Genomic DNA, 23,591 nt, shown 5'->3' with positions numbered 1-23,591 from the left:
AAACTGATCTAATTAGGGCTGCTTTGTAAATAGCAGTTAGTGTTTGTCAGACTGCTCAAGGAGAAAGTCATTCATTTTCATCAATGTCCGCCAGTCCTTCATGCTGTATGTTATTTTATAATAACTGGTCAGATATTTGTAAAGTGGGCAACTATGCCTATATGGGGATGAAGATATTTTTTTAACCCCCACCCCTGAAAAGGCACCAAAGGTTTTGGTGTGCATATTGTTTTCATGAGATTTTAAAATGTCACCAGCTTTGAAAAGCCAGCCTCACAGAGATGGGTGGATAGAACGGCGAAGGTTTTTTCAGCAACGCATTACTCAGTCCTCAGGATTGACCTTGCGCCGATGTCCAAATTTAGTCTGTGGCTTATTTGCGAACCTCTACTTCAGAATCATATCGGTTGTGACATCAATCAATGACTTTTCCAACTCAATTGCCATTCCTGTCAACTTTGTCCCTGCAGAAGGGTTTGTAATCCACACTTCTGTACCAGATATTACCCGATTTTCAGGGAAATACACTGGATCCAACTCAGATGAGCTCTGACCACATGTTGTTGGGCAATAGAGACATTGAGTAGTTTGTGATCAGAGGGAGCACAAAGTCCCAAAGGGAAAAAAAGAGCCAAAAGCAGGAACTCTGATGAGAAGTAATTCAAGTGCAGTTTCACTCAAATCTCAGGTGGCGGGAAGCCATGACCACATGTCATTTGTTGGTATGTGTTGGTGAAGGAGAGCTTTAAACCTTCTAAGATGCTAACTCAGTACCTTGTACTATTAGGAGTTTTTTTTTTAAGAAGTCAGTGTGATTTTATAAAGCAGCCTACAGGTGGTGCTTAATATGCAAGTATTTTTTTAGTACTCCAAAATTATTTTTAATACTTTTTGTGGACTTTTATTTTACATTACCTTACTTTAGTACCTTTACTATGTCCTCACGGTGTCCCCAACTCATTGGTTTAGAACCACCGATCTACCTAGTAGTCTATTAATAGTTGATTAGTTCTGAGTGATTATCGAATAGTATTTTTGCTTGAATTGCCCATCCCTAGTTGCGCTACCTTTGTGGACTTTGGGATCCTTAGTCAGTGTACACGAATGTACAATTACATGTCAGTCAAATCAATATATACAGTTTTATATATAGTTTTCTCACAAAAAGGTTGTGGACCTTTGAGTTGGAATTATTTGTTCACAATACAATAAGGTTCAATTGTTGTGTGGGGGTGTAATCACCAGAACTAAGAAGAGCTAGTGGTGTTACCAAAGTTAATGCTGTACCAGTTTAAGAGTTTTTACTCCCAATCTGTGAGTCTGTACTTGGCTTTCTCTATATTGAAAAAGGCTTGATGTCAGTTAAACACTATGGAGATGTGTGAATAGTTTCCATTAATCCTATTAAGGTGTGAAACTAGGTCACGAGAAACAAAAGCTACTGGGAGTTATCCACATCTCAAGACTAAAACAAATGTTTATTCAATTTAATTTTCTGTCCATTTTTATATTTAGTCACCGAAATATGTTTAACAATCAAAACAACCAACATGCTGAGCTTTCTGGAAGCAGACTCGGGGGAATGTCATCCTCCAATTACAAAACCAAGGCATGTATTGTGGACTTTTCTCTGGATGCCACATGCATGTGCCCAGTCAGTGTGTAATGAAAGGATGCAAAATTAGAGTCTGGCTCTAAATATAAACATTTGTAAGGCACTGAAACATTTCTGCATTTGTAATTAGTAAGGGCCTTTCTGTGGTTTTGTTATATGTGGAGGTATATAGCTGGATGACAGTAATTAAGAAACAGTGCCCAAGTTTGCCTTCTTTTTTATCTTCAGGAAGTTCTATCAAAAGCACTAACAAACACAAATGGATCTACTGAACTTTGAATTGTACTCACTAATCTGTCATTTGGATGAAGTTATCCTGATGAAATTTCTGATGTTGTTGCATACTTAAGCTTGAACTTGCTTGTTAATATGTTCTTGGATGCTATACAAAAATCACAATCTGAGTATGCGCTGTATGTAGCATTAAATGGAAAGTTAAATCTAGGTTGGCATGAGGTTAAAGTGCTTTTGGTAATTCACCCAAGCAATTACTTTAAGCATCAATTTGATGTTAAAATGTTTTACAGCTGCCAATGCCAAAGGCCACTTAAGCAAAATGCTAAGGTCATTAGCCTTTCAAAGAATAAGTGTCAAGATGCAAAAGCTTAATGGAGCCATCTTCGTAAAGCACATTAACACTGTTAAAACAAACAGCCACCGGCAATATACCTCACTTCTGAGCCAATTCTTTCTCTGATAGGGTATTTTTCAAATTTGAGCAGATAACTCGCCAACACAGACAGAGCAATGCCACTCTCAGATATTTCCAGCAAAGCTACTTTGGATTTTAATCACAGATACATGTATTACCACCTAAAACACAGGTCAGCTTTTGGAGGAGCAAAGAGCAAAGTCTTCTCTCTTGTGTTTGTACAACTCTACTGTCGAAATAGAAAAGGTATAAAATTGCTGGCCAACAGAAATCTCTACAGACCGAACGTTAATGCTGCTGCAGATTAACAGAAAGTGCATTTAGCAAAAAGTGAATTACAACATTTCATCACAAACACACTCCTGAAGTGCATTAAACATTAAAAACTGAGGATATTTAAAAGTGTTAGAGTATCTGAGGGTGGATTTCAACAAACCACTTGGAAAAAAGTTTTTTTTTTTTGTATCGTCTTTGTGGTGCTGAAATTACTCAAACTTCACAATAGGTCTGGTGAGGCACCTGTATGGTATATCATTTCAGTTCGTCACAGAAATACAGCAGGTTATGTTGTCATTCATGAATAGTTATTTTAGGTCTTTAAAGGAGTAGTCTAACATTTTTGGAAAAATACATACACGTTGTCTTGTCAATATTTATAGTACGTTATCACGTCTCCGTGTGAGTATTAAAAGGTCAGTGGGTAAGATTTAGGGGGATCTTTTGGCAGAAATAGAATATAGTATTGATAATTATGTTTTCATAAGTGTACAATCAACTGAAACTAACCAAAGTAGGGGTTTCGTTGCCTTAGAATAAGCCCTTCATTTCTAGAAAGAGAGCAGGTACCATTAATGAAGCCTGCCATGTTGCACCGCCATGTTTCTATCGTAACTCAGAAAGGACAAACCAGACCATAGCTCTGTGCGTGCCTTTCACATTTTAGCGAGTTTCTCGGCGACCGTAGATTCTTTTACTTGCTCGGAAGCGGAGGGTGAGGCGAGGAGTGTTCAGTTGGTGACAATCTGCAACCCCACCACTAGATGCCATGAAATCTGACACGTTTCTTTAAAAGGGAAGGGGAACTTGAGCTACTTTGTAAAGCCTGTGTTACTCACCAAAACTCTGTCTGTAAAGCAAGTTGAATTAATTCCTTCCTCATAAAATATTTGCAAGACTTGCAATAGTGTGAAACCAAAGGCAAGATGTGAATCACATTGGCCATGACCTACGCCTAAAGACATTTCTCCTTGGTGCTGTTAACAGTTTTGGTTTAAGTAACATAAAGCAACATAAAACAATTTGAACAGCAGCCCAAAGTGAGGATTTTCCATAATTTTAAATTGGCTAAACTGTTGAATGTCAAGAAAAGTTGTAAAATTTTCGCTTTTTTGTTTGTTTTTTGCAGACCAAACAATAACAAGATACGGCATATTAATTAGTGACCTCTAGTTCTAGCTGCTTTATGACAGATTACCTGATTCCTCTTGCCTCTAGTCTAGTCTAAAATAGGTTAATGCCTTCCTATTAGCTCTACTTAATACTCAGCCAAAAGAGTGGTGTCAGTCTTCTCATTTAATTCTCAAAATGTAGAAATTAAGCCTATTTTCTAAAACATTGAACTACTCCTTCAAAGAGCCTCAGAGAAATACTACAAACGAAATCATTCCTCTCTTTTTATGCTAAAGAACTGAAGGAAAGAGGAAATTATACTTTTTTTTAGAAAATAAAAAACAGATACCAAATAAAACGGTACTTCCAGAAGCACCTCTTTTTCAGGATTAATGGAGCGAGGAGATATTTGAGGGCTCATGGAATATATGGAGCATATTTGTGAGGTAACTCAAGTAGAATTTTGGCAGAAGTCACAGATTATCAAACTCCTGCTTTATTTTCATTGCGGAAATCAATTCACAGCAGAGCGTCTGAATCTTGAACGGAGCCTACCTCTTGCTTCTGTCAACCTACTCATATCTGAAAGGGGTGTAATGACCCACTTTCTCTCCTTGTCCCCCAGCGACTCTGACGCTTACCACGTTTGACCACCTTGCTGCAGTCGACTACAGTCTGCAGCTGCTGTTAATTTACAGGAGCACTGTGCACCCCTTCTTCTGCTGTGAAGCATATATGACTAATCACACCAGTCATTTTAAACAACTTGAGCTCTCTCTGGCAATAAATCACCATGATGCGTGCTACTGTGCCCATAATAGAGCTGCATTCAGGAGGGAGGAGGGGGACTTTGGGAGCTATTCAGTTCTATTGGTCAACACACTATTGTGAAACAAACTTGGGGACTGGGACATATTGTTGTTCAATGTGTTGTTTGCTTCTATGATCTCAGTAAAAATCAAGGTGAGAACAACAATGGGTTGTATTTTTTTTGCACTACAGCCCAGGGAATATGATGGTTCTCCAGACTTTTTGTTTAAAAAGTGCATGTTTTTCTATCCTTTTTTGAAACCTGTTTTTGCAATTGCAACCATTAGAAAATACACACACACACACACACACACACACACACACACACACACACACACACACACACACACACACACACACACACACACACACACACACACACACACGATGCGTACTCTATAAATATGCCGTAGAGGGTTTTCAGGACACAGCCTTGTGTGTTCAAACAAATGTGACAAAGGCCCTACCTAGACTGGAAATAAAGTGTTGCTAACTTACATGTAACCAATGTTTGATCTACTTTGAACATGTTTTTTTTTTTTTTTTTAAGTTTTAGCCAAACCCTAGATAAACTAGAAAGAGGGAATAGCGGCTTTTTTCCTTCACCTCAATAACATGAGAAAAAAAAAAAACACCTTTCAAAATGTCCAAGAGTGTACTTTTTTATCTGCACCTGCCAACTGTGAGGGAGAACAGAGGGACTTCACACAGCCTTTAAAGATGGTGTTAAACCATCTTTTTTGGGACATGACAAATGATGTAACATTCCCTAAATTCCACATGAGATAGATATGGCCTCCACAGTATCAACAGCCAGGAAAAAGTAGTAAAAAATGAAATGAAGTTAAACAACACAAAGGCCTGGGCTATGACTGTGTCACGCCGTTTCTCTTTTTTCCCCTGTCATTGTTCAGTGTTGCATCTTCCCTTTATGCCTTTCCCTGCCAAGTAACCACTGTGCCGAGCTCAAGAACAATCTGCTCCTTGTCAGAAGCGCTGAATGAATCCTGTTGCTTATTGTTGAGGTGAACATGTTATTTGAATACGACCAATCTCCTGTAATATAATGGCTGGTGTGGTTTATGAAATATTCAACAAAGGTATCCCCTGGAGACTCGGGTGCATTCAGATGCATATCTCAGAATCTGAAACAGATTTTAGCAGACAAAAGATTGCGAGCAGTGAGTGGAAGCGTCTGAGCTATAAAGGCACCAGTCACAAGGGGAGTGACCTCTACAGTGGATATGTCTCCTTGTCGCTCTGCTGGTTTTCAGCCATTCCACCTCCTAATAAATCAACAACAGCACACTCTGGGATCCAGCAGCTAAGTGGCATTTAAGAAACAGCTTGTGAGAGCTGTAAGGCTGCAATTTGGATCATTTAGACGCAAAGCAATAATTTGGCCAGATGAAAGGCATTAACAGCAACCGGAAAGTTTTTAACCCACTTAAACCCCAAAAGAACAAAAAAGTCCACCAAGAATTTTTTTAAAAGTCAATGAAGGCTGAACTTCTTGTTGTTCAGGAGGGCAAAATTGCTCTCCATTCTGTCAGGTTCACTCAATGCTCAGCTTGTGACACATTTAAATTCACTGGCAATTTACCAACTGATGACAACGGATAGTTACCTTGCTGTTTATCAGTAGTGCTATTACCTGCGTGCCAAATTATGCATAAAAATAGTGCTATAAACAGCAATAAAAGCCAGTGTACATTCATTTTTCTGCAAAAATGCCCTGATACCGCTTCTGCTACAAACACCGGTAACGTAACCTTCAGCAAACATCCATGATTTAGTTAGAATGATCGAAGTTAGAATTGCTACAATGAGAGCACAACCACCTTTCTTCTTTAATGATCCCAACACAGCTGATATACCCAGAGTCCCCCCAACCCCTGCTTCATTTGTGCCTTGTAACGGCTAGAACAAGCGAGCTATGCCTGTAACAAGGTAGACGTGTTGGAACAATTCCTAACAGAGCTGCTGGGAGATATACAGGCTCATAATTGTTCAAACATTGTTTACACCATGCTTCTGCCTTGAAGACACAATAAAAGAGGGAGTGATAGTCCTATGCAGAGACACTGGGCTTTCACACTGGCACTATGGGTACTGATGAGAAGCTCTTGGTCCGTTGCCATGGCCCCTGTGTGGGTTGCATGTCAGTACTGGTCTGCCCTTCTTTTTTAATAACACTGAAAAATACTTTGAAGACCCACAGGGGGAACACAACACATTATGTTACCAACGGTGTGGGTCTGTGATTTTACAGCTTAACGTTGTCTTATGCTCTTAAAAACAACAACTCTGGAGCATCATCATTGGACTCAGTTTTTCAGCACAAGTTAGTCAAACCTGCAAAGTCCATCATGGTCGACCACTGATTTTGCAAATGGGGCACTTATTAGAGCAAATTAAGTCTTATTTGTGTTTTTGCAACTGGTTGGAAGTAGGAAATTAGGAGAGCTTGTTCTGCATACAGGGAACGACCAATGAGATTTTTCTCTTTCTCTGGTTGAGGTGAATGAACAGGTATTCTCTCGGTGTCATGTGTGTTAGAAGGCTGCTTAAATCCCTCTATTTGACTAAAAGCCAATCTCACCTCCATTAACCGCCTATTTGTGTCCAGTTCAGGTCAAGTTTTGGAAAAGGAAGAAACTTGTCGATAATTTAGGTAGAGCCTGGTTAAATAGTATCTTTTGACAACTTATTTATTACCAGAGATTTATTTAATTTATATGATGGCGGTTTGACCTTTGATTACGTAAAGTCTAGGTTCAAAGATATCTTGAATACCTCTGACAAAGGCAGTTTTGTGGGAGGCCTGAAAACAGAAAAATGATGCACTGTGTGTATTTTTGAAGGATGCTGGATCCTAAAGATGATGTGATGACCTGTTGATAGCCACTAGTCCATCAAATTTAACAAAATATATGCAATGTCCTTGCCATCTTGAGGGACACAAACAAAGAAGCGTTGCCTGATAAAATCTAGAGCAAGATCATTGTTTTATTTCAAAAGAAGTACTCAAGTTCAATATTGGGAAAACTTTTCAGGTTGGATTAAAAAGATTACTTTGTTAAAGTTAGGGGACTTTTGTTTTCATGGTTAAAATAGTAAACTCTTGGTTACAGTCACGGGACAATCCTGGTCATACTTTGAAAAACAATTACACTGTCGGTAGAAAATGGGATAAAAATAGCTGTCTGATGTTTTGATGAACCCTCCATCCACCCCGACCTGCTCCCAACGAACACTTTGCTGTTCTTCAATGACGCCACCTCACTTCTTTCTTTCATCATGTCTTAATTACTATGGCCACTAGAGGGCACTTGAATGTCTCAATGGAATACAATGGTCTCAATGATATCTTATGATAGAGGCAAACCTTAGCAGTCCGTAGGGCACATCCGTCCCGGTCGTCACACCGGTCATCACACCGTACGTCACACCGTACGTCACTCCGTACGTCACTCATAAGGAACATAAGGAAAAACTTTGCTCTTTTAAACTTGTTATATCTTCAAATTTATTTTCATAATACCAACAACGCTTCAAGATGTCTTAATGATCAAAACTGTTTTAAAGCCAATATTGTGACACGCTGCTGCAGCCTGTGCAGCAAATTTAACATATGTGCAAGTAGAGCAAATGTGGCAGACTGTGGAAATACTAGATTTAAACATTGGTCTTACCCGGCAGAGAGCTGACATGTGAGAAATTGAGAATACCTTTAAAGATGCAACTCACAACTGGATTTAAAAAAAAAAAAAAAGTTTCACATTTTCTAGTATACAAACCAATAACAGTGTAAGAACCGGGAGCTCACAAATTGGGCTGAGAGCAATAAAACCTGAATTGTATTCATCCCAGGAAAAAAAAATCTGAACTATAACGAGGGTGCAAATTCTCAATATTACAATATGAAATATTTACTCACACCCCAAAGCAATTAGGAGCAAACGAAGAATTGTGTTGAATAACTGTGAAGATTATCACAACATTAGGCTCCCACACATATTGAAAGTGCATTTTAAAAAGTATTTTCTGCACAAATATGTGAAAAACATTTCAAAGTGACAGAAAAAACAAGATATTAATAGGGCTATTAAGATGGTTTGTACACTTTCCATCACTGGACTGCAACATTGTTGAAGATCACAAGGTTAAACGAAGATAATTTAGGTGACATAATAAGTCTCTTATAAGATTCGAGGAAAACAAGTCAAGAAACACTGAAAAAAGAGTGGAAATACAAACGAGAGCATCTGATGAGCTTCCATGCACAGGTCTAAATGACAGACAGGACATTATTTCTATTAATAATGGAAAACTCATTGCAGTTAACCTAAAATCAGACCTTTGCACATTGTGTTATGTATGAAATGTTTTACCTGTAATTATTACACCAACAAATTATTTTAAATATTATAAAAACGACTGTACAATGTGTACAGCCTTGCCTTTTTAAAGATGCAAGTCATGCTACATGACTTATGACTCGGTGTGTTGGGATATTCAAACTCCTGTCCTGTTAGACAGCGTAAAAATCTGTTTCACAGCAGGAATGAATTTTGATATTAATATTTAGTGTATGACAGTATTGTTGTTAATTAAACCCTGCAACATTTCACCCACCACTATTATTTGTTCCTGCCAGACAGCTAATGAGCCCCACATTATCTCAGCAAGAGACAAAAGCCCAGAGGACAAAGTACTTGAAGGAGTCCCAGACCCCTGGTTATAACCGGTTAGAAGAAAGCTGTTTCCAAAATAACTCATCAGCACTTGCACACGGCAGAGGAACATAAAAAAACAAAACAAAAAAAAAAACCATCATCTTACTACAATATTTAGCATGAATTAGTCACCTCCCATTCCATCTGTTCATGTTGTTGCTGCCCATGCAGGTCAGTGGGTCAGTCCTGCTGCCACCAGGAAGGGATCTTGACAAGCTTTATCACCATCAGCTGACAAAGTGAAGTACATTTTCTGGGCAAATGAGACACAGCAGCCAAGCAGCAGCTGTCATCCATCATCCTTGTGGTGATGATTGCTGGATAACTACACATCCAGTCGGGGAAAAATCACAAATACGTCGGGGCATTAAATGCTTCAAAATATATTGCATGTTAAATTTTAAGTGGCTCTTTTGGCAACTGAACCATTAAAAATGACCACTTACTGTATGTCAAACACAGACACTGACTCAAAGTGGAACTAACATGAAAATACAGTGCATACTGTGTGTAATGGGGCTGTCCAATATAGCTAATGGGCATTTACCATTAGACTACTGACCATAATGTGCAGTGTTTCCTAAACCCGATCTGTCATCCAGAACTGGAAAATATTTCACACCCCTGTGTAAATACACCAAATTTTGAATCAACAATACAGAAGGTAGTCTACTTCTAATTTGTTGACAGAATATTTTTGAGATCAGAAACTGCTTCTTTTCATGGATTTTTCTCATTACTTTCTGTTGTACAAATGAAAAATATATGTTAAACTTTGGCCTAACTGACAGTTTTTGGACACAAAAGATACCACACTGACAATATAGTGACAGCGAACTTTAGAGAATAATAGGCTTCTTCATCCTCTGGATTTGACTGACATGTTTGCTTAATGAACTTCACAAGTTTTTCCGTGGCTTCACTGTCAAAGATCTGCTCATCTTTTACTTTACATTTCATTTTGGTTTCTGGATAAATCTTGCCAACCTGAATCTTTATAGCTGTGCTGCCATCAGACCACTCTGTATTGTTCCAAAATAAATCTAATTCATAGATCTTTTTCAAACAAGATATTTTTGACTTGTCACTGCAGGAAAAGTACATGTGCCACTGATAACATTTAAAGCAACTACTGCGATGCAACGCAGCAAGTATTTCAAACAAGTATCTAAAGATAGTCCTCATGATTGAAATGTTAAGGTTCATTCGTGTTAATATAAGTCAATAAAATCTAAATTACTTAAGTAAGGTAAAAGTAAAAAGAACATGGATTACTTAAAATGTACTCATTTAATGACATTATGTCATATGATACTTGGAGCCCCTGTGGGAATGTTGACCACGTGTGGTGCTAATGAGCAACGTTTTGATGAGCAGGTCCCTGTATTTCTTTTTCCACTGTTGGCACAATGTCACAAACATTTGTTGACAGCCCTCGTTTCAGTGGGTGCTCCAAAGCAACATATGTTTTCATTCAAGTGACAAAGAGCTCTAACAGCTGCAGTATTTGTGACAAAACCAAATGAGGAAGTCTTGTGATGTGAGAGGGAAACATAGTTTGCAGAGGGAGGAAATTGGGGTTGATGGTTGGTCAACAAACATCCAGCTTAAACATGGGTGACCCATGTTAATTTTCTGTTTTGTACACACCGTGAATGCTTTTTTTAAACCATGACTATGATCACTGTGATTACTGTAACCATGATGACAAAGCTCCCCTAACCTGAATGAAAAAGTCATTTTAATTGTAACCTCAATGTTTTCCTTAACAAAGCACCTATTTTAGCCCAAATCATCCTGTTTTGCTTTATTCTAACAAAGTTTTGCCTTTTTCTTTTTTTGCCTTAGCTTAACGGAATCTTTACTATGGCATTGTCACTGCATAAAAGAGATTCATTTTTAAACAGAGATTTGCAACGGTTTTGGAAGACACAGAAAAATGATGCTGCGTTGCTCAGAACAGGATCAGATCAGAAAAATGATGTTATGTGTTGTTCTAGATGGCGTTGACAAATGATGTTCTTCTTGTTGTCTAATTTGGATGGCTTGCTGGTAACATAATATACATACAGTACATATGTCAATGTAAACTGTGTTTGTTTACTAGAATACTCCACTCGGTACGTATAATATAAAAGTATTATTTTTAATTAGAGCTTAAACAGTTTGTCTTTGTCTTTTTCTGTCAGTGATGTAAAACCTCTTTGGAGCTGAAGGGGTACATTTTCCCATTTGAAATTGAAGAAGTACTAGCATTAAAAGACGGAGGGTTAGCCCATCAACCCAGTAATATATTAACATGCTATTTTTGATTCTGCGACTTATGGCTCCATAATATCTGGAATGAATGTCTCATCATTAATGAGGTTCATTACAGCTCTAAAAACTAAGCTGCCCGTTTTACTTAGCTCACTTCCAGTGTCAACACTTGACGTTTCACTCGATGAAAGAACCTCCTTCAAAAGTCTGTTGTTTCTGCTTATTTTACACACTTATTTCACCAATTCTAAAAAAAAAAAAAAAGCCTAAAGAGGCCTGACGGGTCTGGATGTACAGTGGTGTGAAATTTTTTTTCCCCCTTTCCTCATTTCTTATTTTTTTTGCATGTTTGTCACACTTAAATGTTTCAGATCATCAAACAAATTTAAATATTAGTCAAAGATAACACAAGTAAACACAAAATGCAGTTTTTAAATGAAGGTTTTTATTATTAAGGGAGGAAAAAAAAATCCAAACCCACATGGCCCTGTGTGAAAAAGTGTTTGCCCTCTAAACCTAATAACTGGTTGGGCCACCCTAACAGCAACAACTGCAATCAAGTGTTTGCAATAACTTGCAAAGAGTCTTTTACAGCGCTGTGGAGGAATTTTGGCCGACTCATCTTTGCAGAGTTGTTGTAATTCAGCCACATTGGAGGGTTTTCCAGCACGAACCGCCTTTTTAAGGTCATGCCGCAGCATCTCAATAGGATTCAGGTCAGGACTTTGACTAGGCCACTCCAAAGTCTTCATTTTGTTTTTCTTCAGCCATTCAGAGGTGGACTTTCTGGTGTGTTTTGGATCATTATCCTGCTGCAGAACCCAACTTTTGTCTCGTCAGTCCACAGAGTATTTTCCCAAAAGTCTTGGGGACCATCAAGATGTTTTCTGGCAAAAATGAGACGAGCCTTAATGTTCTTTTTGCTCAGCTTTGGTTTTCGTCTTGGAACTCTGCCATGCAGCCATTTTAGCCCAGTCTCTTTCTTATGGTGGAGTCATGAACACTGACCTTAACTGAGGCAAGTGAGGCCTGCAGTTCTTTGGATGTTGTTGTGGGGTCTTTTGTGACCTCTCGGATGAGTCGTTGCTGCACTCTTGGGGTAATTTTGGTCGGCCGGCCACTCCTGGGAAGGTTCACCACTGTTCCATGTTTTCTCCATTTATGGCTCTCACTGTGGTTCGCTGGAGTCCCAGAGCTTTAGAAATGGCTTTATAACCTTTGCCAGACTGATAGATCTCAATTACTTTCTTTCTCATTTGTTCCTGAATTTCTTTGGATCTCGGCATGATGTCTAGCTTTTGAGGATCTTTTGGTCTACTTCACTTTGTCAGGCAGGTCCTATTTAAGTGATTTCTTGATTGAGAACAGGTGTGGCAGTAATCAGGCCTGGGTGTGGCTAGAGAAATTGAACTCAGGTGTGATAAACCACAGTTAAGTTATGTTTTAACAGGAGGGGGGCAAACACTTTTTCACACAGGACCATGTGGGTTTGGATTTTTTTTCTCCCTTAATAATAAAAACCTTCATTTAAAAACTGCATTTTGTGTTTACTTGTTATCTTTGACTGATATTTAAATTTGTTTGATGATCTGAAACATTTAAGTGTTGCAGACATGCAAACAAATTGGAAATCAGGACGGGGGCAAACACTTTTTCACACCACTGTATGTCATTAAAATCAGCGAACATTCCAACTTTTAGAGCTGGGTTAGGTTCTCATTTTCTCACATTTAAAAAAGACTAATCAGCTAACGTTATTTAACATGAAGATTGAGCACCAGGCAGAGACCTGCAGGCATGATTTAGAGGCTGCGTCTCCTCGCATATTGAGCATGGTGACTAGTGGGCCAAACTTACAAAAAAAGTCAGTGCAACCTTTTAATTGCCGACAGAGATATAGCAGAGAGCACTGCCATTTTTTAGATGAACTCTTTAAAAAACAATTATGATTCATCCAGATATGTAACGACTAATAGAAGAAATTTAAAATAGTCTAACGTGCATGACCACATAGGTCATTTATTCCTGTCTTCAGATACGACCCACGTGGAGTGTTTCCTAAATTAGTACCCTTGGTTCGGAGTTGGCACAAAAAATACTTGGTAAGCGTTAGAGAAAGATAATAGTTTCTGTTAAAAAGAGGACTTGAGCTATGTTGTGTATTAAAGATACTGCTTCTTAAACCAATGGCATCAGTAGACGTGGTTTTAGAAGACTGTTCCGACTCTGGGTTGGAAATGGGAAGTAAACAGCGGTCTCCTGCACCCAGCGTTATGCAACCTTCGTTCTCATGGCAACAGTAAATGCAATTTTATAAATCTGTCCCGACTCGTAGTTGGAAAGGGGAAGTAAACAGCGGTGTCCTGCACCTACCGTTTTGCAGCCTTTGTCGTCGCAATGGTTTTAAAAAACAAAGTGAACAGCGGTCTCCTTCACCAGAGTCCGTTATTGTAGTAAAACCCATTCACCGAATCTGCATCTTCCAAACAAGGAAAACCACACAATATTTAGATGTCACCTGAACTGCGTCACTTCTCTGGGACACCATTATTTAGGTGACTGCTAAGGGTTACTTAACTTTAAAACGTAGCTGTGAGTCGAATAAGCTGCTTGCACTAAAAGACTATGGGTTAATTTTTTTTTTAAAGGCACACAGTCAATTTCTGATCTTCAGTTTCAAATGTGTTTAGAAAGGACCGATGAGCAGAGTATTTCCAGTTTGCTGTTCACGTCTCTGCTTCAGCATTGTGGCTGTGAATGCACGTCAAGGCTGTAAGCGGTGCAGACTTACCGGGAGAGGAAAGTGGATGTGAAAGCTCAATCACCTTCTAAATTGTACAACAGAGCAGAGAGTCTACTTGGCAGTCACACCAGTGAGACAGGGAGGAGGGAGAAACAGAGTCTGGGAAAAAAAAAACAAGCGGGCTTTTATGTCTGTTTACCCACCTGTACATACAGTACAACATGCTGCACATGAGCTGCTGGTGGATTGGCAAATTGCAGTACTTGCAATTAAGATGCTGATCTTCCCTACACACGTTATTCAAGCATCTGAAAATTAAATCACAAATACACTAAAATGCTGTATGGCACAATAAATAACCCGATGGGCTTTGCAGTACTGTCACGCTCTCTGTAGTAGTCAGCGTCCCAGAAGAAGGCAATGTGCCACAACCGCCAAGCCTTCCTACCTCAGGCACTCCACTGGCAACAATTTAAAACAACTCTCTTTTGTTTTACCCGGTCTGCCACCCTTTCCATCTCCTGACTGTTCCCCAAGTAGAAGGCATAATGCATCATCTTAGGCGGCAGCCTGTAGCGGCCTAATTTAACAGCCAGGGAGAAACACCAGTGGACACTGGCCTGCTAATGAATGAATGAGCCTGACGTGTAAAATCTGAAAGACTGAGGGGCAGGCCTCCCAAAAGGTCTCGCCAAACCAGCTGTTCAGATAAGCCCTGTTGCTTTCTGAGAATAATAATTCCTTCACACCAGACTAAGTGAACAAACTCCTTCCACCAAAGGAGACGTTTGCTTTGTCTTGTTTTATTCCTTGAGAAAAACTGAGAAAGAAATGTCTGTTGCAGGAATATACAATCATATCATGATCAAATCTTGTGTCTCTCTCCCCTGTAGCATGTTGACATCTGGACACTTAAGGGACTGTTGGGTACACACAGCCTACGAGCAATAAATAAACAAAGGGGGGGCCCAGCCTTGAACATCCATACACCTGTGACCAGTCGAAAAGCAGCAGGCGCAGCAGTGTTCATTAAAGAGGCCGGTCCTGACAGTGAGGCCTTTAAGAGGCCATCAGGAGCGACAACTCGGCAGCTACCTTGGGACCTGAGAGGGAAAGGCATCAAGGTGAGCAATGCAATTTCAGCTTGAATAATGGAGCACTTTCCTCAGGTTTGACATTCATGTATTTCTCTGGCAGCTGCGCGTTATTCATGGATCCCCAGGAAAAACTGGTTTACAATGTCTACAGGTTCACAATTACCCTGTGCCCTGCCGCTGGTCTGCAGATAATCTCACTCATAACGGTTCATGAATTAAAAATGGCACCAAATATATAAAATCTAATGATACGAAACTTTAGATTTTGGATGCTGTGTGTTACAGATAGTACCCACAGAAAACACCAACATCTAGATTTGATTTTTTTTTTCTTTCTTTAATTTAAAAAAAATAAAAATAAAAAAAATAATTTCATTAAGGCAAATTATTCTCACTTTACTGGTGGATTTCATTTTCACGCAGTTGCTGATGTAAACTGGTAATAACAGAGGATTCATTTACAAGGAGGCAAAATCCCCCAGTGAGACTTGTGGCCCAGAACAATAATGAGCGCATAGTAAACAGAAATTTGCCGTGAGCCAAAAGAGAATGCAGAGGAACCTAATCTACACACTGAAACACACAATGGACACTGATGAATAAACAATCCCTTGTATGAGCACAACCACGCCCTCTGTCTTGCTCTTATGCACACACGCACACACACAGACACACACAGACACGCACAGACACACAGACAGGCAGGCAGGCAGGCAGGCAGAGAAAATGATGGTATAGTATCTTCCTAAGGCCTCTGTAACAACATATGTTTGCAGGTAATTAAAAGAAGTTCCCAAGCGGTTATCATGTCATATTGAAATACAATGCACAGAGCCAATTACCTTTCTGTGGTTATTTATACAAAGCAGGATGAACGGGGTCGTTGCTTTGGTGAACTGCAGACAAGAAGTGTTCGTGGCTGTAGCTGTGCTGTGGTTTTGCCTTTTAATTGCGATGCAAAGGTCAAAGCGAGATGTAAAATGTAATATATGGTGTGTAATATATGTGTGTTTGTTTTAGTAGATTTTGGTAATTGTTTTTATGCAGTTACAGAAGTGAACTGTTGACTGAGACTGAAACAAATTTAACAACATACACAGTTTGCGAGCCATTTCTTGAGAGCTTGCAATCAGTTTTTCAAGAGCTGAACAAATTTTGTTATTAATGTTTTTAGTAATAAGATCCAAGCTGGCATTAGGGCTTCCTTTGTTTGTTATCTTCAAAGCTGTGGATTCTCAGATTTGACAGTTTTAATTTGTATTGTTCATTTGAAAGTGTCCAACTGAGAGCAGAGTATCCTTTGTACTGAAAAGTGTTAAAAAGACCATACTGTTTTAAACCACCAAGTTGGGGTACTCTGCAGTGTGTATCTCTTTCATTTGACGAAGCTTTTAACCTTGAAAAAGATATGATTCTAACATCTAGTTTGGTCCTTTCACATTCAGAACTTGTCAAAACGAGGAATCAAAGTAAATAAACAGATTTAAGTTGAGAAGGGACAATTTCTCTTTCCAGGCTTTACTTTTTCAATTTGTGCCACTTTATTGTTTTTTTTAGTCACTCTTTAATGTCATCATTAACAAACTTTAAACTGCAGTGTGGGACTTTTGTCTCCTCCTTCTTTCAGTAAGAGCAAGGACCAAAACCTTGTCGACTCCACCATAGCCTACTCTGTTGCTACTGTTGTGGCTGTGAAATGGTGAATAAATTGTGGATAAACGAAATCTAAAGCATCCCAACTCAGGCAAAATGACACTTTTTACTGTCCAAACTTGATCCATTGGGTCCGTTAACATTTGAAAAGAATAGAAGAGCCCCATGATTGAGTTATTTTATCCACATTCAAATTAGCATGGGGCTAAATGTGTCGAACCTTTTCATTAATACAGTAAAACCATATGATATATAAGGTGTGTCATATTAACCAGGCTTCACAATTATTTTCACATACCTACAGATATACATGTTTGGCCAATATTTCCTCTACTAAACTTTGCAAATAGTATTAAAGAAATCCGATTGGGATCACTGCCAAAACACGTTGGTACATCCCCAATAAAGACATCATTAGTGCAGCTTCAAAGAGTACCTAAATGGGGAAGTTGGGCATTGGGTGTAACTACTCTTTCAGATACACCATGCATACCTGGACACCCTGGAGAAATATAACCGTGACAATCAGTTGCATACAGCTTGTATGTCTCTCTGTTAAAGTAAAACTGATGTATTCCAGATGTTTGAGGATTCTCACAGAAGCTTGACACTTAAGCTGAATTGGAGTTATCAGCACAATGCTTATCTTCATTTAACAAATAAAAAACAACAACACACACACACACACACACACACACACACACATACACACACACACACACACACACACACACACACACACACACACACACACACACACACACACACACACACACACACACACACACACACACACACACACACACACATCTTCCCTAAAATAGATTCGGTACACTGCAGCTGCCAGAAACTGCTCAGGATTAGTTGGTGAGTCAAAAATTGTCCTGCTGCATAGGACCTCTCAGTTTTTTCTTTCACCAAACAAGGTGATGGCTGCCACATTGATGCAGGAGAACTAATCTATCCATCTATCAATCCACTGTATCAGTCCATCTCTTTACCTTCAGAGGAGGAGGAGGAGGAAGAGGAGTAGTAGCAGTAGTAGTAGTAGTAGTAGTAGCATTGCTGAGGCCGCATACCTGAGTTTTACTGCGTCTGAGGGAGCTCCCTTCCCATCTGACAGGCAGATGATTCTCCTTTGAAGTGGCTCCATCTCACTCCCTGATGTGGAGGCCAGACAATAAGCCTCCCCCTCAAGACCCCATTAAAGGAAAACCCAGGGTCCGTAGGTTTGATATTCATCGCCTGGGCAACCTCTGCCATCAACACATTTTGTGCCACGTGAGAATGATCACAGCTTATTAAAGTGGAAATAATGACTGTTCTACCTCCGGCATGAAATATTTAACAAGGACAAAGGAGATGGCTCAAAGGTGATTCATATCTATTTTGAAAGGAGAGAGCATGGACCGTTTATACAGGAAGTGCAGATGAACTTTGGTTGGCCTGAACTTAGAAGGTACTGTCTTCAATTGAAGTTTGTACCTCAATGGAAGCAAAAATATAATAATAGTGGCAGATGATGTTCTGAATTAATGTTTTTTTAGCTATAACAAAGATATTGATATAACAGGAAGCGGCAATCCAGTCCACTATACTTCCCTTTGTTCACCTCATAGCATTTACAGTGCACACAAAGCAGACTTATGAATTTGGGTCTGAAATATGTGTTAATTTTTAAACATCATTTCATTTTAATAATTTTTTCTCCTTCCCTACTGAGCTCAGAATGTATAGAGTATCCAATTTCTGGATGTGAAATTATTGATGGATTTTTCCTTCTAGCTTGGGTAAATTAGCTTTCTCAACCCCTTGGGAAAATCAGGGGAAAGGAGGAGAGCGAAAATGTTCTCCATCAAGTGTGATTGAATTGGATTTCACAAGATGAATTGCCAGGACAAGAGTTTATCCCAATTACATTGCCAAGAGGTTTTAGTCCTGCTGCAGCCACTCTGGTCAACAGCAATTAGGGTCAGCTTTGAGTTATCAGGACCCGCCATTGTGAGAAGATGTTTACATGAAGATGTTTACATGCAGAAAGTGGATAGATGCAACAGGACAGCATTTGCAACAGTAAAAACTCATCTGCGGTTTGGGCCAACAATTCTTGAAATTACAGCTCTGACAGCCAAAACATGAGCAGAGCAAAACACAGCTGTCTTTTCCTTGGCCCACACATCTTTTAATCGAGTGGAATACAATACAGACTGAGCTGACTGCCTCTGGCTTTTTGTGTGGCCATCCATTTTCATTTCTGCTTTCATGTAACCTGTATGATTTGCTGATGTGGAAACTGAGAGTGTCTGTCGTCTGTCTCTCATGAAGACTACACTTATGAACAGATGGTGGCAATACGATGACTGGCATTCATTGAGGGGATATTTAGTCTTACCTTCCCCAGACTGGGGCCCCACAGATATCTCAGGCTGAAAACACAGAGAGCCAAAACCAGGAGCAACAGAGCCAGGACCAGAGCCACGCGCTGGTAGCCGTGGTACTTGGCCTTCTTCTCTTTTCCAGCCTCAACCTGCAATATGAGTTAAAAACATTTATGTGATTATTTATATAAATGTCCCAAGTACCGTAACAATATTTTCCATGCCCTACCAGAATATAGAACAAAATAATTATATGAATAAAATAATAAAACTACTTTTAACTGTTAGCATATAAACAGAAAAAGCGGAAACAAACAGTGATGTCACCCATTGGTTTGTGAACGGCCGTAATGAGGCCTTGAGCTTGGATTTTGGCCGCCGCCATCTTCCTAGTTCAGAGTGATTTGGAGCCAGAATTGGCCATATTAGGAGGAGCCAGGGGGGATTGAAACCGGACGATTATACTTCTATAATAGCCCACTTATCAATCAAACAGAAGCCAACACGTATTTTTTTAGGCCTATATTCTAATTATGCCAGAAAACTAATAAGGAGTGACTCTATCTAGCAACACCAAAATAACTTGTGGAAAAAAAAAAAAATCTATTGTCTTTGTATTTCATGAGACAAGTTGAAAGGTAGTCAATGGAACCAAAAGCTTTTTGGAGTTAACCTCTAGAAGTTCTCTGTGGTATTGCAGCTGAAGGCACTTCTGCATTGGCCTACGTTTTTTAGACTCTGATGCTTCATCCACTTCTATATAGTCTGAGTCTGCCTCCTCTAAAGCTCATTAATCGGCATGTTATTTTTTTTTGTTTTTAACAGTATGTGGTTGGTAACGCCGGTTTGCATAGTTTTGTACGAATGAGGTATAATGTAGCATTTAGTGAGCGTTATAGATGCGGGTAGGTGAATTTTGTTACCTTCTGAAACAAGGCAAGCTGTTTGTCCCCGTTTCCAGTATTTATGCTCGGCTAAGCTAATTTAGGGCAGAACTGTACTGAATTCAAATAGCTTTGTTGTTGAATTTGAAAACAAAACACTTCTGTTAAAATTGCCAAATGTAATACGGATTCAAAAATCAAATGTGAATGTATGTAAGGCACAGATTATGTTTTCTGCTGTTAGAGATGCACATTAAAAATTGTAAGCTCTGTGATTTGATGTTTCTTGCCAAAATGCAGAGGTTTTTATGTGCACAGGCTACAAAGTACTTTTATCTTTTTTGTCAAAGAACCAGATATTTTCTAAATCAGTTGTTAATCTTGTATACCCCCTTAAACCGTAGCTTCCCACTATAGGTAACATTTTCATGTCTGAGCTGTCTCTCATCAGTATTGCACTTAACCAAAAGAGATGCCATTTGATTTGGCCACTTTGAAAAATGTATTCTGATGACAAAACTATAGCCATCCCCACGCCATGCGCAGGGAAGAACACAAGTGTCACAAAAAGGTTACATTTATTAAACTTTTCTTCAAATTAAAACTCTGTCTGCCGTAGTTAATTCCCCAAGCTTCAGGCCACAAATTAATAAAGACAGGCTTTTGTTCCACCAGAGCTCCAGCAGGGAGAAAATGAAAGCTTCTCATTCACACTGGACCACTTTTGAAGGTCTCAGAGGACAACAGAAAAGCAGATATGCAAAAAAAAAAGTAGACCTAACTTCAATTAGCAAAATTGGTGTTGCTTATCTTCACGTCTTTTAAAATGATGATAAAGCAGCTTTGGTTTTCTATTGTGGCTGAGGTTGTTACAGTAGTTAAGCTGTGGTAGATTGGGCAGCACTTTAACATACTGGCTTTTTTATATATAGTAGCAATTATTTTTTTGAATAATAGTTGCATGACTGACTGTTTTTTTTAACCTTATGACTTGTATACAGTTAAAATAATTTCCCATAATTTTCCCTAATAGTATATTTCATGAAGCCTTTTTGTTAGACAGACAGATTGAATTCTGGTTGGTAAATGCATTAGCATCACAATGTTGGAGGAGGGCTGAGGATACATTATTAAAGAGAGCCCCTTAAAAAGATAAACTTGTGCCATAATAATATCTCCACTGTCACCATTCTTTATTTAACAGTAGCCACAAAAACGTGAGGTACATCAAAGTACTGGACATTCCTAGGCCCTGATGAAAAACAGATGGCTACAGTAGGGGGAACAGAAATTTCACACATTGAATTTCTGAGAGTGAAAAAAAAAAAAAAATGGTGGCTGAAATCCTCTGCTCTCCTGTGGCAGGTTGCATAAGCAGTGGAAACTTAACTAGAGGACAAACCTCCCTCTGCATGTGCTTTGAATATCGAATACTCGGAGGAAGGGGGTGGGATTGGGAGACAGACAGACAGACAGACAGAAATAAAGGCACGGATGGAGACCGAGTGAGCAGTCTGAGTGCACAGCACCCGCCAACTACTGTTTAAAGGTTTAGGAGTTCAGAATCAGCCAGGCAATTCCTCCTGAGCTTTGTGAGGAAGAGTGCCTGGAGCCCCCTGCTGTTATCATGCAAAGAAGGAGCACTTTCCAGAGAAAACAACAGCAAAAGAACAGAAGTAGCCAACATAACCAACAAGCAGAGGCAGTGGTTTATCACAGTGGGCCACATTCATATGAGCATTGCAATTCCTGTGCAAGCTACTCTGAAACACAAAGGCACAGGTGATTTCTTAACCATAACCATTCTCCATCTGTCACTTAGAGTCTAATCATAATGAGCATCAGCTGGAGCAGTAGTTTTCTTTGATTAAAGTAAAAAGTTTAACCTTTTCATACATGTATAAATAGATAATAATACAGTGCTGTTAAGGTATTGTTTCTTCTGCAACAAAATAAATGTGAGACAGAATAAGAAAGGTTATAGGATACTATATTTGTTTGAATTATATTTTATTATATTATTTCACAGCCACACATCCTTCCTTTGCTCGTCCCCAATAATGAAGTCTGAAATATAGACAACTCTTGGTGTATATTTGTGTGCTCCTTTCATTTGAGAAGCAAGGCTATTCTGGATATAAAGCAAATAAAATGGTCCAGGTGAGACTGCATATAAGGGTGGAAATAAATGGAGGAAGCCAAGGTGAAATGCTTTAAAAAAATTTAATATTCTGTGGAAAACTCTTGTCTCTAGGCAAGAGATCAAGACACAATTATTTTTGTTTCAAAGAAGGCAGACCTTTGACATATTTCATTTTAAAAACTTGAACTCCAAATGTCACGATTTTTGCACTTAATTTATTGAGCTGTAAAATTGTAAGGTGGCAGACACTCTCCTTAACTTGTGTTCTTCACAATATTTAAAAAGTGAATTAATTTATTTTAAACTGCCTGTGCAGTTAATTAATTGCAATAAATCAAACACAAAAAGAGGCAGAAAATTTACTCACATCTTTCCACAGAATCTGTTGACTGCTGGTTTGACTGCTCGCCTCCATGGTGCAAGCCCTCTGGAGGAATCTTTCCGATCCTCTTCGCTGGGAAAAGTACAAATGCTCTGCAAGGCAAAGAGTCCCAGCTTTATTCCATTGCTGTAATTTTGGGAGTGTGCTGAAGGGGAGGGAAGTTTCAGATGGAGTAGAATTACCGAAACATTTGTGATACCCATTAAAAGCTAGACAGACGTCTTTCCTGCCTGTCTGCCTGCTCCCGATTCAAAGGTGGAAAACCACAAATCATTTTAGGCTGAAAGACAACCCCTCTGTTTATTAAATGACATACTATAATTAAATGAAAACATTGCAGTGTTGTGCTCAAATGATTCTTGCTTGGAGGGTGCAAAATTTTAGGGGGATAAAATAAATAATTATGTAGTTGCACACATATCTTTTCTGAAGTATAGTAGGGAGTTCAATCACCTTCTCTCTGCTTTTGTCCCCCAGTCATTAGTATATACACTCAACAAAAAACTGACTGAATAGCAACATAAAAAAAAAAAATCAGCCTTATAAAATGGAAATAATTTGCACTTATGCACATACAGATAGAAAATAATTGAAGGAGAGATTGTTATCTAAAGACAGAAGTTTGTAGGTCAGACATACGTTACATTTATTCATTCAATATTGAAAAATCCAGCCTAAAAAACGCAAATAATCTTCATTTCGAAAATTAACAGTTGAATACAATCTCCTACTTTACTGAAAACGATGTTCTCATTGCATGGGCACTGCATTTTTAAAATTTCAACATCACGCTCGTGTTAGTTACACACTGTACCCCGATCGTTTTCCAGTGTAGTTGTAATCATTA

At 38.9% G+C, this 23,591-nt stretch overlaps 1 protein-coding gene across 1 annotated transcript in view; it reads right to left on the bottom strand.

Moving 5' to 3' along the window:
• The window catches only part of tnmd (tenomodulin), a 53,220-nt gene extending 30,407 nt beyond the window's left edge, over positions 1–22,813 (bottom strand). The window contains exons 1-2 of the mRNA XM_069171764.1: positions 22,730–22,813; positions 19,350–19,484 (exon numbers count right to left, since the gene is read on the bottom strand). Of these exons, the coding sequence (XP_069027865.1) occupies positions 19,350–19,484; positions 22,730–22,777 (183 nt within the window). The 5' untranslated portion in view covers positions 22,778–22,813. The remainder of the gene's footprint in view (positions 1–19,349; positions 19,485–22,729) is intronic.
• Between the last annotated feature and the right edge of the window lie 778 nt (positions 22,814–23,591).

Source organism: Embiotoca jacksoni, unplaced genomic scaffold, assembly GCF_022577435.1.
Source record: "Embiotoca jacksoni isolate LCO1_2020_lvr unplaced genomic scaffold, fEmbJac1.0.p SCAF_5, whole genome shotgun sequence".
In the NCBI taxonomy this organism is placed as follows: domain Eukaryota; kingdom Metazoa; phylum Chordata; class Actinopteri; family Embiotocidae; genus Embiotoca; species Embiotoca jacksoni.
Note: the sequence above shows the minus strand (reverse complement) of the source record. Positions and strands in the feature narration are given on the sequence as shown.